Consider the following 15,875-nt stretch of genomic DNA (forward strand, 5'->3'; position numbering starts at 1 on the left):
ATCGCCAAGCATTGGCATAGCCAATAGGTCTCGCCTTTGGGACCTTATAAGTGTAGAGCCACGCAACAGTTAATGTTGTTGCACCAAGGATATTGTGCTGCATAACTAAATTCTTACAAGGACCCAAAAGCGAGACCTATTGGCTATACCAATACTTGTTTGCCCTTAGGGGAAACCGGGCTAGTGCCAGGAGGGTCAGGGGTGAGTGGCAGGGCATGGGGGTGAAGGGCGAGTGCCAGAGAGGTGTGGAGTGAGTGTGGTTTTTTTGTGTGTGTGTGTGTGTGTGTGATTTTGTGTGGTTGTGTGTGATTTTGTGTGGTTGTGTGTGTGGTTGTGTGTGTGTGTGGTTGTGTGTGTGGTTGTGGTTGTGTGTGTGGTTGTGTGTAGTTGTGTGTGTGTGGTTGTGTGTGGTTGTGTGTTCGGTGGTTGTGTGTGGTTGAGTGTGTGTGTGGTTGTGTGTATGGTTGTGTGTGTGGTTGTGTGGTTGTGTGTGTGGTTGTGGGTGTGTGTGGTTGTGTGTGTGGTTGTGTGTGTGGTTGTGTGTGTGTGGTTGTGTGTGTGTGGTTGTGTGTGTGTGGTTGTGTGTGTGTGTGTGTATGTGTGTGTGTGTGGTTGTGTGTGTGTGGTTGTGTGTGTATGTGTGGTTGTGTGTGTGTGTGTGTGTGTGGATGTGTCGCACTACGTTGGTAATCATCAAAAGTATTAGCGAGGTTGCTGTTGTGATCTCCGGGCAGCTAGTGTGGATCGTCGGAGGAGGCTGCAAGCGAGTGAAAAATTAGCGGGGAGGGGAGGAGGCAGGGAGCAAGCGAGAGGAAAGACAGATGGCGTTGAAGGCTGGCGGTTCGCAGGTGCACTTCAGCTTGCACTTAAGAGTTATGAGATGTGGTGTTTTTCAGGATTGAAGATGGTGGCTGACCCCGGCAGCTACTTTCTCATTGGAAAAATGAAGCCTTCTAAGAAAATTTCATAAGACATCCCTCTCCCTCGCATAAGTCCAGTTCTAACCTACTTCAGACGAACCAGTGTCATACGGAATGAAATCATCAGTCTTAAGATACCAGACCAGGAGGGACAAAGGACCACGAAAATGTAACATGTATTTCACTTGGCAAGCCTGATCGAGTCCCTTCTGAGGAACCAGTGGGATCCTGGGTCAGCAATGTGTGTGCCAATGTTTGTCTTACAATGACCTCAGGGCACAATTCGTTGGCTGGTCCTACTGGCTTCAAAAAAGGTGTTTTTGTTGCACGTTTAACAAATGATGTCAGATTGAATGCACGTTTGTTTACCGGGTTCGGCATTAGCGTGCGAAGGCCCCTGCTGTGCAAACAGTCCACTCTTAATTGCAGGATTAGGGACTCAGATAAGCCACCACAAGGCAGAGATGTTTAGTTTTTCGCAAGAAGTAAAGATAACTAGACGTTTATTGCTCAATTCAAGGATTAAACATGATTCGGGACACCCTGGTGCCGGTAAACCAGTGTTTTCTGGAAGATGTATTGTTGGTTCAGTTCAAATAAGCCAACTGGAGGAACTCACCTGAAAATAATGCATTAAAGGAGAGATCTTGTTTGCAAAAGTTGTGTTATGGTGACAGAGGGTCTTATGGTGACCCTAGTACTGATTCCTGCCAATACAAATCTAGTACAGTTGTGACTAAAATCGCCCTTGCGCTTTAAGCAAGACATTTCATGTCATACGTACAAGCCCAGCGTGAATTCAAGCTGCTTCCTCACCAAAGCTTCCAAAATGCGGGCAGGATATCGCGTTAGAAAAAAAGTGCACAAAAAAAATCTTTGAATACAGTCAAGTAGGCACGTCACGCATCATGGAGGGAAAAAAAACGAAGAGGACAGACAGCCAAATGGAGACAGCGCATGGAGGGTGCTGCAGACGGCTGGCTGCCCACAAGGGCTGCGTGTTTGCATGACTCGAGCGTCGGGCAAGTTTGAAGCCCTGCCGCCATCAAGAAACCGGTCAGGACCAGAGCCGCTGATGGAGCGTGGGGGCGGTCAGCAGGGCGAGGGGAGGAGGGTCACAAGGGACCTCTAATCCACAGCTGGCACTGAAGCTAAATAATATTTGGGTAGGAAAAAGCAAACACAAACCTCTTATCTTATTGCTTATAAAGCCTTCAAATGAAAACAAGAAGCATTATTTGCCGGAACCCTGTTTTCTTGTGGTTAAAAAAAAAAAAAAACAGATACCAAAGTAAGAAAGAAAGAAAACGATAGTCAATCTGAGAATGTGATGCATTCCCCGGGTAGCAAAACAAAGGAGTCCGAGGCGAGGGGAAACAAGCAGGAAGTAGGTGGCAAATGGTGAGCACTTTCGCGGTAGCTTTGATGTTCTCAGTGGTCACGCGGCTCACTGGGAACATCAAAGCGGCCATGAAAGTGCCCCCAAAGGCTGCAGGCAGACAAATGATGTGCGCGCCCGGCCCACATGCACTGTACCCGATCTGCCTGCAGACTTTGGGAGCATTTTTTAAAGCCCTTACTGAACTCTAGCAGAGCAACACATGCGCGTTGGCTCAGCGAGACTTAAAAAGCACCCCAGAATTGAACCGAGGATCCAGAATAATAAAAATGGGGGCAATATTGGTCTCCTTTTCACAGTTGACACCCAAAAGAACAGGGTGTTGTGGAGGACTCTGATTCTGGTGGAATCAGAATTTTTAAAAGAGTCAATGTGTCATAAAACTTTTTGTTGCGGTTGTGTATGTGGTTGTGGTTGTGTGTGTGGCTGTGTTTGTGGATTGTGTGTGTGTGCGGTTGTGTGTGTGTGGTTGTGTGTGGGTGTGGTTGTGGGTGTGGTTGTGGGTGTGGTTGGGTGTGGGTGTGGTTGTGGGTGTGGGTGTGGTTGTGTGTGTGTGGTTGTGTGTGTGTGTGTGTGTGGGGTTTTGTGTGTGGTTGTGTGTGTGGATGTGTGTGTGGTTGTGTGTGTGTGTGGGTTTGTTGGCCTGAGTGAAACCTATTGCTGTATTTAATTTCAGTCTTTGTATCAAATTTAAAAATGAGAAACAGTAATCGTAGTTCATCTTCCCTTCTCTCATGTTGGTAAACACGAACTAACCAAACTATACTAGTTTGAAGAATGTCCCCTGTCTGACTCACATCATTGGGTTACTTTGACATGCTCTCCTATTCACTGATTGGGGAAGAAAGAAAGTTGAACATTCTTAGGTGGGGTCCTCTGTTTTTAAATCGTCTGGCTCTGCCGCAGACATATAATTAAGCGCTTTGTGCAGGCAGAAAGGTATTAATTTCAGATTATGCTGCAATGTTGTTGTTAAAATGAATTTCATTTTAATTTCGTGGAAGAACGTGAGCATGCCCCTGCCTCTACTGAACTTGGATCCATGTGGCTCACTTTAAAACGGCAAGGCATTCACGTAGAGCTCTATAAACAGAGGGCTGAGTCACACAACATGGTGCAGACTTATGTGTTTTACACCTGAAAGAAGTTCCAATGTATGTTTCAATATGATACGAATGACTGAAACTCTACTTACGTGTGCAGCAGAATAGTATGTACCTGTGCAGACACTGCGCACATTTAGTGTCAACCTTACATTTAAATAGTGGGTCTTCCCAGACAAGAGTTGTAAAAATCTGTCAATATTGTGCAATGCATTCGCGGTGAACACCCACATAGTCACAATACTACTTAACTGGGATTTGTAAATAATTTTGCAACGGATTCCCACACTAAATAGTCTGTGCTTAAATGTTGCAAAAAAAACATGTTTATAGTAACAAGATTGAGCGTAAATGGGAGAGGCGAGGAGGGTAGCTTCGACATGTAATTGCATATCTGATGTCGCACTCCTAAATACTACACGTAGACACACCTGCACAGTGAAATAAATAATTCACACATTTAAATAGAAAAATAAACGCATGTATATTTCCCCTACCGATCGTAAATTAGACCTACGTATTGGAGTTTTTTTTGCTACTTAACTGGGATTTGTAAATAATTTTGCAACGGATTCCCACACTAAATAGTCTGTGCTTAAATGTTGCAGAAAAAACATGTTTATAATAACAAGATTGAGCGTAAACGGAAGAGGCGGGGAGGGTAGCTTCGACATGTAATTGCATATCTGATGTCGCACTCCTAAATACTACACGTAGACACACTTGCACAGTGAAATAAATAATTCACACATATAAATAGAAAAATAAACGCATGTATATTTCCCCTACCGATCGTAAAGTAGACCTATGTATTGGAGGTTTATTTTTTTGCACCTATATATGTTTTGGGGCTGAGGGGTCCTGCCCCATGGGTTCTAGCCTTGCTGCATAGAGTGCATGCAAGAATCGCACTGCATGGGCTGTGTTTGTCTTAGGTCCGATCTATTAGTGTGAACATGAAAGGCGGTTAACCACTAACTCTAACACATTTTCTTACCGTGTTTACACAGAACGTGACAGATTCCTTCTGACTCTTTAGGGAAGGTGTGAATGATTAATCCTTGCCAGAACTCTTGATCTCGCCCTGTCACTTTGCACCGATCGTCAGCCCTTCATTCACGTCAGCCTCGGGGCCCCGATTCCGCTCAAGCAGAAATAGTTGAAGATGGTTTTAGCTAGACGTTGACTCTGCATAACAAACAATTGCCGCGCGGCCGTGAAATGGACGCGGTAGCAAAAGTAAAAGTGATCGCTGGAGTTGTGTGCGCGCGCGCGAAATGAAGAGATCAGCAGCTGCGCGTGCTTATCAGAATAGCCCAAAAGTCTGCGTGAAATAAAATAATTAAAACAAGCCGTGATTTCAAAGAGCCTGAAAAGGAGGTATCCTTTGGTGAGTCAATAGCGGCAGAGAGGCTGCGCTGCTAGTGTGTCAAGACAGAGTCAACCTTCATTCCTCCTCGACAAATAAGAATAGTGGAGGTCATCCCAAGTGGGACATACTGCACGCAACAGGAAGTGATACTCGTTCTAAAATCGGGGAAGGAAGTATGTGTTGATACCAACGCCCCCTGGGTGAAAAAGATTCTCGAGAGGATCTTGCGAAGATCGAATTACTTCAGCGCTTGGTTCGGTCTTCCACTGTAACTTGCTGCACTATCAGCACAAATGAACGGGCAGCTCCCTGATAAATGGACCTGGTGTTTTATTGGTTCATCCCTTCAAACGTGTTATGTACCGCCATTGTCCAATGTTTATGGGCTACATCTACAGAAGCATGGGTGCAAACATACCCTAATACTTAGTATGGGTCCTTCAAAGATTAACACAGAAGTGCAATATGAAAGGTCTACAGCCAGACAATCGTATTCTAAAGTGGGGCGATGATGAACGTTGAGGACATTAGTTTGTGTGTGTAGTAAAGTTACATTAAACCAAAAAAAAAAAACAAGCCGTGAGCGTGCACGCTCCCGAACTTCCGGTTTCGGGAACACTCCCGAACTTCCGGTTTCGGGATGTGCACGCTCACGGCTGTCGTGGGGCGGTACTTATGTCTTTCGGAGAAGCTCAGCACAGAAGCACAGAGTGGATGCCCAGAGGACCGGTGGCAGCAGAAGTCAGGAGCGGCGGCTGAGGCCGCTGATGAGGTAAGTGGGGCTTGGGAGCTTGGCGTGTGTGTGTGTGTGTGCGTGTGTGTGTGTGTGCATGTGTGTGTGTGCACGCGCGACTGAGAGGCATGGCTGACTCTGACTGAGATGTGCACGGCTCGGGAGGCGGGGCTGGGCATGCGCGTCCACGAGGTGCAATCGGCGCTCGTGCCCCGGTCTGTGGTCCCTTCAGAGCTAAGTGGGCAGCAATAGGTCTTTCGCTAACGCGAGACCTAAAAATGCATTTCAATTGAATAATGCGAAATATTTAAATAAAGCGAAAAGCTGTGAAAGAAAACAAGTGAAGCCCAGCACAAATACTTACACATAGTGCTGGCGTCATCTTCCGGCACAACTCGTCTCACATTCATTGGCATCAATACTCCAACTCTCTCCATAGTTGTCCATGTTGACCAAATATGTATCCATAGTCTAACAACACACTGAAGAGCTTCTCACAAGAAAATGCTCTGAAGTCCCTAACTTCTCATCATTCCCCAATTTACCCTTCACCACTCTACAAACATTCCACTGCCTTCTATCTCGTGTCACAACACTGCACTTATTAGCTTTCACAGTTCTTATGGGTTTTACATGTTTAGAACTATCCTTCTCTAAAAATGCCAGGTTTGAGTATTCTTTTGAAACACAAAGGAGTCAGGTCCTATGACGTGTAAGCGGCTGGACCATAAATTACTATATCAAAAAACACTTTGCCGGCTACACATAACTTTAGATCCTCACTCTTGAGGAACAAACCAAGTGAGACTACTGGGTTCGTTGGGTATTTTTTACTCTTACCCTTTTATTTTCAATGTTCAATTACTGATTTTGGAATTTTTACATGTGAAAAAGGGACACTCTCCCGTCCAGGTTCATTTACACATAAAGACTGTACAATTCTACAACACAAATACAACACATATATATACACAAATCTTTTCCTAAAATTTATACACAAATATATGTTTGCTCAAAAAGACAAGAGTCACGCTTTGGACTCAAAATCAAAATTAACAGCAAGTGAATGCAGTCAACCAAGTGTATTACGCTATACAGAATAAACCATAAGTATATTGTGTGGCTTATTTGGCAACTGATGTCTGTCTTTGTATGCCGACACGTTTCGAATCCGGTTTAATCACTTGACGGATTCTTCTCAGGGCTCTGTCTTTCAAAGTTCATCTAAAGGTGTATAAAGCAAAGGAACCCTTATTAAGTCTTTTTTTGTCTTTATTCTTTTAGCTTGCCTCTATTCTCACCATTGTCAATAATAATACCTGTTATCCAGCAGCCGCCGGTTCGATAGTATTAATTTAGAGCTTATCTTCTGTTTCTTTAAAGGGGGTGAAGTATTCGTCCTGTAGATAAACAGGAAGATATTGTAATGCTCAATTGCACCCTAGCTTTGTGGTAATACGAATTCACTCATTCGACATACCTCACAACAGTATTTTGATTCCGCAATGTTCTTCAACAACTGTCTTGTTGCTACTGGCGGCGTTAATCCTTGTCAGTTATTCGCAGCCTGCAAACAACAGCGAAGTGGTATGAAGTCTTGCGCTTACAGTTTGAGAGAGATAGCGTTCACTACTAAAGAAAAGCCTACCTTTCGATCTTGTGTTCGGGCTTGGCTGCTCACGGTGTTTTTCGATCAATCTACTGTTCTTAGTCAGGAACAACGTTTTTCTCCCTGTACACAGATTCCCCATTAGTTTTTGCAAACACTGGTCCAAAAGATTTTACTACCGTTATAGTAACCATTACAGCCTACTTACATTCAACGCGGCAATCTGGCGACCTCTGAATCAGTCTGTGGATTCCGCGGCCATCTTTAAGACAGGCTTTTAAGGCTGAAAGCTCTTAGAGCATGGCGGCCATCTTAGAGTGGGTTATCTCTGAGCGTTCTGTTCCTTTCCAAATATACAAGGTCTTATGTCAGATTACGAAAGAAGGTAAATTACAGTTTTGATTGAACACCTTTCCATTTTCTCATAATCTTGATACTTCTGATAACGAATTCAGCCCAATCAATGTACTATTGAATTTTAATATCAAGTACGCTTCCTTTTTGAGTAAAAATTTTTCTGGGTCCATGGACCTTGGTTGTTGCAAAACGTACAGTACTGTCCACCTGAAGTCATTTTCAGTGTGATTCTGTTCTACAAAATGTTCCACCATCGGCCCCGATGGCCGCCATGCTCTAAGAGCTTTCAGCCCTAAAAGCCTGTCTTAAAGATGGCCGCGGAATCCACAGACTGATTCAGAGGTCGCCAGATTGCCGCGTTGAATGTAAGTAGGCTGTAATGGTTACTATACCGGTAGTAAAATCTTTTGGACCCGTGTTTGCAAAAACTAATGGGGAATCTGTGTACAGGGAGAAAAACGTTGTTCCTGACTAAGAACAGTAGATTGATCGAAAAACACCGTGAGCAGCCAAGCCCGAACACAAGATCGAAAGGTAGGCTTTTCTTTAGTAGTGAACGCTATCTCTCTCAAACTGTAAGCGCAAGACTTCATACCACTTCGCTGTTGTTTGCAGGCTGCGAATAACTGACGAGGATTAACGCCGCCAGTAGCAACAAGACAGTTGTTGAAGAACATTGCGGAATCAAAATACTGTTGTGAGGTATGTCGAATGAGTGAATTCGTATTACCACAAAGCTAGGGTGCAATTGAGCATTACAATATCTTCCTGTTTATCTACAGGACGAATACTTCACCCCCTTTAAAGAAACAGAAGATAAGCTCTAAATTAATACTATCGAACCGGCGGCTGCTGGATAACAGGTATTATTATTGACAATGGTGAGAATAGAGGCAAGCTAAAAGAATAAAGACAAAAAAAGACTTAATAAGGGTTCCTTTGCTTTATACACTTTTAGATGAACTTTGAAAGACAGAGCCCTGAGGAGAATCCGTCAAGTGATTAAACCGGATTCGAAACGCGTCGGCATACAAAGACAGACATCAGTTGCCAAATAAGCCACACAATATACTTATGGTTTATTCTGTATAGCGTAATACACTTGGTTGACTGCATTCACTTGCTGTTAATTTTGATTTTGAGTCCTAAGCGTGACTCTTGTCTTTTTGAGCAGACATATATTTGTGTATAAATTTTAGGAAAAGATTTGTGTATATATAAATGTTGTATTTGTGTTGTAGAATTGTACAGTCTTTATGCGTAAATGAACCTGGACGGTAGAGTGTCCCTTTTTCACATGTAAAAATTCCAAAATCAGTAATTGAACATTGAAAATAAAAGGGTAAGAGTAAAAAATACCCAACAAACCCAGTAGTCTCCCTTGGTTTGTTCCTCAAGACTGAGGATCTAAAGTTATGTGTAGCCGGCAAAGTGTTTTTTGATATAGTAAGGTTTGAGTATTCTGACACAACCCCCTTAGAGACAAAAGAGGCAGCGAACTTTCTTTTCAGAATTTCACCGGGCCTTGTCACCTATCTATTTCTCATCAACCTTCCTATTATTATTATTATTATTATTATATTAGTTTTGTAACGCGCGCAGCTACCCAAAAAGGGGTTTCCGGCGCATAGCAAACAAATTGCTAGAAAAGGAGCAGTCAAGAACTATTTGGTACTAAAAGAGCCAAGTTTTAAGATTTCTTCGAAAGCTGAAATAGGACAGGTCATTCTTCAAGGACACCGGAAGAGAATTCTAGATTTTGGGGCCAAGACAAGAAAAGGAGCAGCCGCCCATTCCTGCAAGTTTAAATCTGGGTATCACGAAGTCTCCGTGGGCTGTAGAGCACTGGCGACGAGAAGGAATGTAAGGATGGATGAGCTCTTGCAGATACGCTGGTGCCACACCTTGTTTGATTTTAAAGATGTAACACAGGGTTTTAAATTTAACTCTTTGATCAATTGGAAGCCAGTGAAGGTCACGTAAATACGGCGAGATGGAAGCCTGTCTAGGAACTTGACAAAGAAGGCGTACTGCAGAGTTCTGAACTACCTGTAGCTTTCTCAGTACCATTTTGCAGCTACCGAGTTAGAGAACAGTGCTGTAATCGAGGCGAGAGGTGATGAGTGCCTGGACTACCGTGCGTTGGGTTGAGGCAGGACGTATCCAGCATTCCTAGCTACCAACTCTTTCATCTTGTACCTCATCTAAATCAGTTTTCTTACAGTATGCCATGGACACAATTTAGATGCTGCCTCTTCCATCAAAACAGTCCAAATAGACCCACATTTTTTGTTATGACTACAATTTAGGACTATGACCTATGATATAATGAATGCCTTTAATGATTTTATTAAAATGCACAGTGGCAATAGTGTGTCTGGGATCTCCTTAAACCCAGAGCTTTTCCTGTCTCTTATTGCTAACATTAATAATCATTTTATACTTAATCAGTTCTTCACATATTGTTCTAAAATTGTAGGACAAAGAAAACACCCTTAACTCTGTTAAATACTCTTCAAAGGTCTGTCTCTCTATTTGGAAACTAGTGTAAAACGTATATCGTTTGGTCTGACCCTTGGACCAAATACATTGTCTCTTGCATGCTATGAAATGCTAATCAAAATCACCATTGTCATAAAAAAAAAAAAATGCAAATCTGCTCAAAAAGTTATGGAAATGACAAAAAGGAAAAGTTGACTATTACTAAACAAGGAGCTGTGGCATTCTTATTAATATGTCCATTCTGGGCAATGTAACTTACGTATGTGTAATTTATATAGTATGAACCTAGCTGAAGGCAGCGAATGTTGTACAGTGTCCTTTCACTATTTTCATCCTTTGCTGCACAAGGTTCCTCCAACTCTTAATGTTTTTGGTGTTTCAATCAATTAAAAAAGTCTATGAAGAGAATTCTTAAAATAGCTGGTGTGGCTGTTCAGCTTCAGTGTCTGTGGATGCAAACATTCTGGGGAAGAGGATACTATGGGAGAAGTAGTGCATGAAGGCCATCAAGTATATGACCTGATTGCATCTGAAGACAATACATATATGTAATTTAAGAAATAAGATGACACTGAATAATGAAATTATGTACTGTGTCACTAAGCAAGTAGAGGCCCTTGTTTAAAATGAAAAGTGAAAAGTTCTAGCTGGTGGGTATCCCATCCAAAAACAGAGATGCCACATCACCTATGCACCTCCAACTGGCACTTCCTAGGTGCAGTTACTGGCTGGTCAACCCGACTGCACAGCATTCTGGGACTTTTGAAGAAGATGGTTCCTTCTATCCAACATGTCAAAGGAAACCTCCAATTGTGCCCGGTGCCAGGGTTCTGTCTGCCCTTTTTTTATCTACTGTGGGGGGATCATATCCAGGCTCGTTAAAAAGAGGCAGTTAATCAATCAATCAATCCACTTGTAGAGTACGCTACTCACCCATGAGGGTCTCAAGGCGCTGTTGGGGGGGGGGGGAGGGGAAAGTGCCGCTACTGCTCGAAAAGCCAGGTCTTGAGGTGTTTCCTGAATGTGAGGTGGTCCTGGGTCAGACGTAGGTGGACGGAGAGGGAGTTCCACGTCTTGGCCGCCAGGTAGGAGAATGATCTTCCTCCGGCGGTGGTTCTGCGGATCCGTGGGACGGTGACGAGGGCGAGGCTGGCGGAGCGGAGTTTGCGTGTTGGAGTCTAGAACGTGAGGCGGTTGTTGAGGTATTCAGGGCCTATGTCGTGGAGCGATTTGTGTGCGTGGGCGAGGAGCCTGAACGCGATCCTTTTGCTGATGGGGAGCCAGTGCAGGTCTCTCACGTGGACTGATATGTGACTGTGGCGGGGGATGTCGAGAATGAGTCGTGCAGATTCGTTCTGTATGGGTTGGAGTCTTTTCTGAAGTTTGATTGTGGTTCCTGCGTATAGGGCGTTCCCATAGTCAAGTCGGCTGGTGATGAGGGCCTGGGTGACCGTCTTTCTAGTTCTAGTAGGGATCCACCGGAAGATCTTACGGAGCATGCGCAGGGTGTTGAAGCATGAAGATGAGATGGCGTTGACTTGCTTGGTCATCGTGAGAGAGGAGTCCAGGATGAATCCCAGGTTGCGTGCATGGTCAGTGGGTGTCGGTGCGGTGTCTACTTCTGCGTGCCACCAGGAGTCGTCCCAGGCGGATGGGGATGGTCCGAGGATGAGGACCTCCGTCTTGTCTGAGTTCAGTTTCAGACGGCTGAGTTTCATCCATTCCGTGACGTTTTTCATTCCTTCCTGGAGGTTGAGTTTGGTGGTGGCTGGGTCTTTGGTGAGGGAGAGTATCAGCTGGGTGTCGTCGGCGTATGAGATGATGTTGAGGTTGTGTTTGCGTGCGATGGTGGCGAGGGGGCTCATGTAGATATTGAAGAGGTTTGGGCTGAGTGATGAGCCTTGGGGTACGCCGCAGATGATCTCGGTGGCCGCGGAGCGGTAGGAAGGGAGGCGGACTCGCTGGGTTCTGTTGGAGAGGAAAGAGGTGATCCAGTCCAGGGCAGCTAATCGCCTTATGCAGATTTCTCCACCACCACCTCCCAGGAGAAGGCTGATCTATATAGATGGGTCTGTTGTTCAGGAGGAGGCTTGATCACCGCTGCTATGATCGTTGTGGGAGTTTTAAATTCAGGCTCAGATGAGAATCTACCAATTTCCACCTGTTGAGGTTTATAGGCCGGGAAATGTATGCACCCCAAACCCACATCTTGTAAGGGGAAAATTGAGGCTAGGGAGATGAGAGTGGAAAACACCGGACATCCAGACTTCGTTATTGAGATATTTGATTTGACTTGCACTACTCAGATGGGAAGAAGCAGCAGCCATGGTAGTACTGACACTGTAAGTGCAGCATACTTGTTAAGTGGGGCAGCACACACAAGGTACGTATTTACATCTGTACTATACTCAGTTTGGTTACTGGGGTAGATCACTAACACACAGATACTAACTTTGATACTGGGATTGGTTATGGCGGTAACAAACAGAGGACGTACCCTGAGACCTTCCCCAAGCACTGGAGCACAAGATGGCACTTTAGACAGAAGTGTGGCTACCAGTTAACAGTATACTGAAGATATGTCTGACGACACGTAAGCTGTCATCCAGGTAGGTTCTAACAAGAGGGGAGGTAAATAAAGAGAAAGGAAGAACAAAAACGTTCACAGTTCTCGAAGACTGTGTATGAACTATTCAGATGTGAACTATACAACTAAAGAAATAACAAGGCAACTTGGGACCTCTGCCTCTGCTTCTTAAATTGTCCTGGAAGCACCTTTCCCATTATCTTGATTGGCCCATTGCTTCTGACTGACCTGGAAAATCCTCCCTTTGTGTCTCTGCCCCAGCCACCACGGCCCAGTCCTCCACAATCTCCCAGTAACATATCTCTGTATTTTTGTTAGTAGTTCGTAGCACAGGAAAACTCTTCCTTTCTAGCTTTTTTCAGGTCGTGACAGGCTTTGAACTACCAGCTCATCGCAGACTAACTAACGTGCCTCAGTAAGGTCATTTGAAACCTGAATCACACTAAAGCTGGCTCTGGGATATTCTTCAAATTTTAAAATACAAAACCTAATACATATAGGTAAAAACCGATACTGTATACATGTTCAGGATCCAGGAAAATATGGTGAACCCCCCACCAATGGCTCTTCTACGTTGCACCAATCCAAAATTATATTTAAAGCATTTTTCATCTACAGTGTTAAGACCTTTAAAACACTACCGATATACACTTCGGATAGTAAAGAAGAACATTTAGTTGTAGATTGATAGTTGAATCATATTGTTTTAGCAGACAATACCCAGTTTATTCTGGATCCCTATGTGCTGATACCAGGCTGAGTCAGACAACCATCTTCCTCACTCTGCCTACACACGTCCACACAGGTGTGCACAAATGTTCCTATGTAACCAGTACAATGCTTCCAAATGTAGCTATGTAGCAGAGGACCCTAATTTAAAAGCTGATGTTTACAGATAAAAAACTATTTTAACAGAAGCTCACAGCGAGTAAGTAAAACAAGTGTTTTTACATTTCAGAACCCACTCTTAAAAGTGAGGGCATGGATTAGAGAGCCCATTATGAAGTAGAAACTGATCAGAGGAGTGTGACCATGGTAGTGCATAGTGTTTAGTGAGTTGTTTGCATCGTAAACCTTAGGCTTGAGACCTTCAAGTCTAATTCTGTAGACCACATTAAAGTGAAAAGGCGATACGGTAGCACGACTCAAATATCCTCTGTCTTAAGAGACTACAGGAGTCAAGATGTTTACATTGCAATAGAAAGTCCTCAGTAGGAGACACTATTCTGAGATGACTTGAAATGAGGTGCAACTCAGTGAAGCAATTCTTCAATAATAATCTGTTTGCGACTGTAAAATTAATTCCTGTTTTTGAGGCCACTAGATCAATATTTTGAGCAATTCATTCAGATGTCTAATTGTAGACTCAATATGCTCATTAAAGGGCGAGAGGGATATCAACAATTTTAGGTGATGATGCTGAAATGTGTTTTAGAATTTTTGAAGACTTGGGGCAGAGAAGGTGTCCTAAACTCCAGGTATCTAAAGTCCCTCTAACTTTAGGGGCTTGTCTTAGTGGGCAGGTAATCTGTGTGCTCTCGGGCTCTTTCTTTTTCTGTTGGTGACTGCATGTGTCTTTCATTGGTCCAGTTTGCTTGTGTTTATTAGCAATTGCTATCTTTTTTACTAGTGTGCAAAGGTGTATATCTCATTGATGAAGGTGTCCGCATATATCTTCCTAAGCTGATGTCTTTGCTTCTGTGTTTGTGTGGCCTTGGTGTGTCTTTCGTTTAAACCATCTGTACATATGTTTGCTTAAAACATAAATCTTTGTTTCTACATCAGTCTGTGTTTCAATACATGTGTAAATCTCAGTATGTAGTTGGACGTGCAGGTCTTTTCTTTGCAGTCCCATCTCTCAGCCGCTCTTTGATGTTTACTTTTTTTCTAATGCCTTCACCCCTTCCCTTTTACAGGTTGTGCCCCAATCTCATGGATCAGCATGACCTGCTGGCTTATTCCGATGTTCCTGGAATGGTGGAGAGGTGCCTTGAACCCTATTTGGCCTTGCTACCAGCTACCAATGATGGGCATCGTGACATCATGCAGGAACTCGTAGATGAAGAGCACCACTGTCCCTTGGTTGAGGTTAAAAAGCAATCTATGCAAGTCTACTCTGTTGCCTCCTAAAGTATGATATGTGTATGAGGAAACTGATAGATCAGGGCTAGTGTCTTCTGCCACTTGCTTTGCTTGCACCAATAAGGAGAGGAAGTGTGTTGAGAAAGACAACTCTCTGTAGTGTCCCCTTCCCCTTTGGGCTCCATTACTGGCTTTCTTAGTTCCTTGCCTTCTCCTGTTCCACACAAAGCAATATTATCAGCCACAAATAACCCTATGTTGATCTTCCTCCTCTTACAAAGACCGACATGCCTCCTATGCACTAGACCTCTGCGTATTGATTTTTAATTGTGACTTGTTCAATTTCCTGGTAACACATGAGCAATTAGATGGGTCCCACAAACCTAGGCATTTTGTGAAACAGATCACGTCAAATTTTAGATTCAACATGTTGATTCAAATCTGCACAATTCTTTTTACCCAGCTCTAACTGCCATCAATCCAAGGGCTGACTACATCTGAAGAATATTAAGGCAATACAGCGAACAAATTAGATATTCTCGCTTTTGAAGTGTCTTCACCATTCTGAAGTGGCGGCAGGGTGCTTGGGGGTCATATTATCACAGTGAAACCTTGGACCATTATCCACCATGCCTCACATTTCCTGGAATGAGGACCTCATATGATTTTTTCCCCGTCTCGATTTATTTCCACTTACCTAGTGCATTTCTCATTGTCTCTCGGTGTTGCATTTAGATGCTTTAGGTTACAGCTTTCTAATTTTTCTCTTCTCCTAGTATCAATCTCTGAAATCCCCCTGCCACATCCCATCTATCTCAGAGCTCCTCTCCATGGCTAAACGGAGGAGCTGGGAACTGCTGCCTGTTTCCAAGATCATCCCTCATGCTGAGGCCTGCTACATGACTTCTCCAGAGTTGAACAGGGCACTGGCATGGTCCTTTCACAGGTTACTCGCAGATGACTTCAACACCAAACCTGTAAGTGTCGATACTCTTTCAAAAGGCTGCTTTCAGTGGGTGTGAGGCCCTACTGCTTTGTCTCTGTACATTGAGCCATTGTCATAGTAGAGTAAGGCCATAGTCTCACTTCGAAGAGTTTCCTTGCTAGCTGATAGCCCAGTTTAATGCATTCAACAATTCCTGATTTAGTGATTGCTTTGCTCTTAACCGTGTATTCGAATGCAACAGAAATTGCCTCTGTTTTTTAAACTG

At 43.7% G+C, this 15,875-nt stretch overlaps 1 protein-coding gene across 1 annotated transcript in view; it reads left to right on the top strand.

Moving 5' to 3' along the window:
• Positions 1 to 15,875, top strand: part of CTC1 (CST telomere replication complex component 1) — a 230,849-nt gene that overhangs the window by 29,525 nt on the left and 185,449 nt on the right. The window contains exons 9-10 of the mRNA XM_078671543.1: positions 14,499 to 14,670; positions 15,441 to 15,641. Coding sequence (XP_078527669.1) covers positions 14,499 to 14,670; positions 15,441 to 15,641 — 373 coding nt within the window. The remainder of the gene's footprint in view (positions 1 to 14,498; positions 14,671 to 15,440; positions 15,642 to 15,875) is intronic.

This window comes from Lissotriton helveticus, chromosome 12, assembly GCF_964261635.1.
Source record: "Lissotriton helveticus chromosome 12, aLisHel1.1, whole genome shotgun sequence".
Lineage (NCBI taxonomy): Eukaryota > Metazoa > Chordata > Amphibia > Caudata > Salamandridae > Lissotriton > Lissotriton helveticus.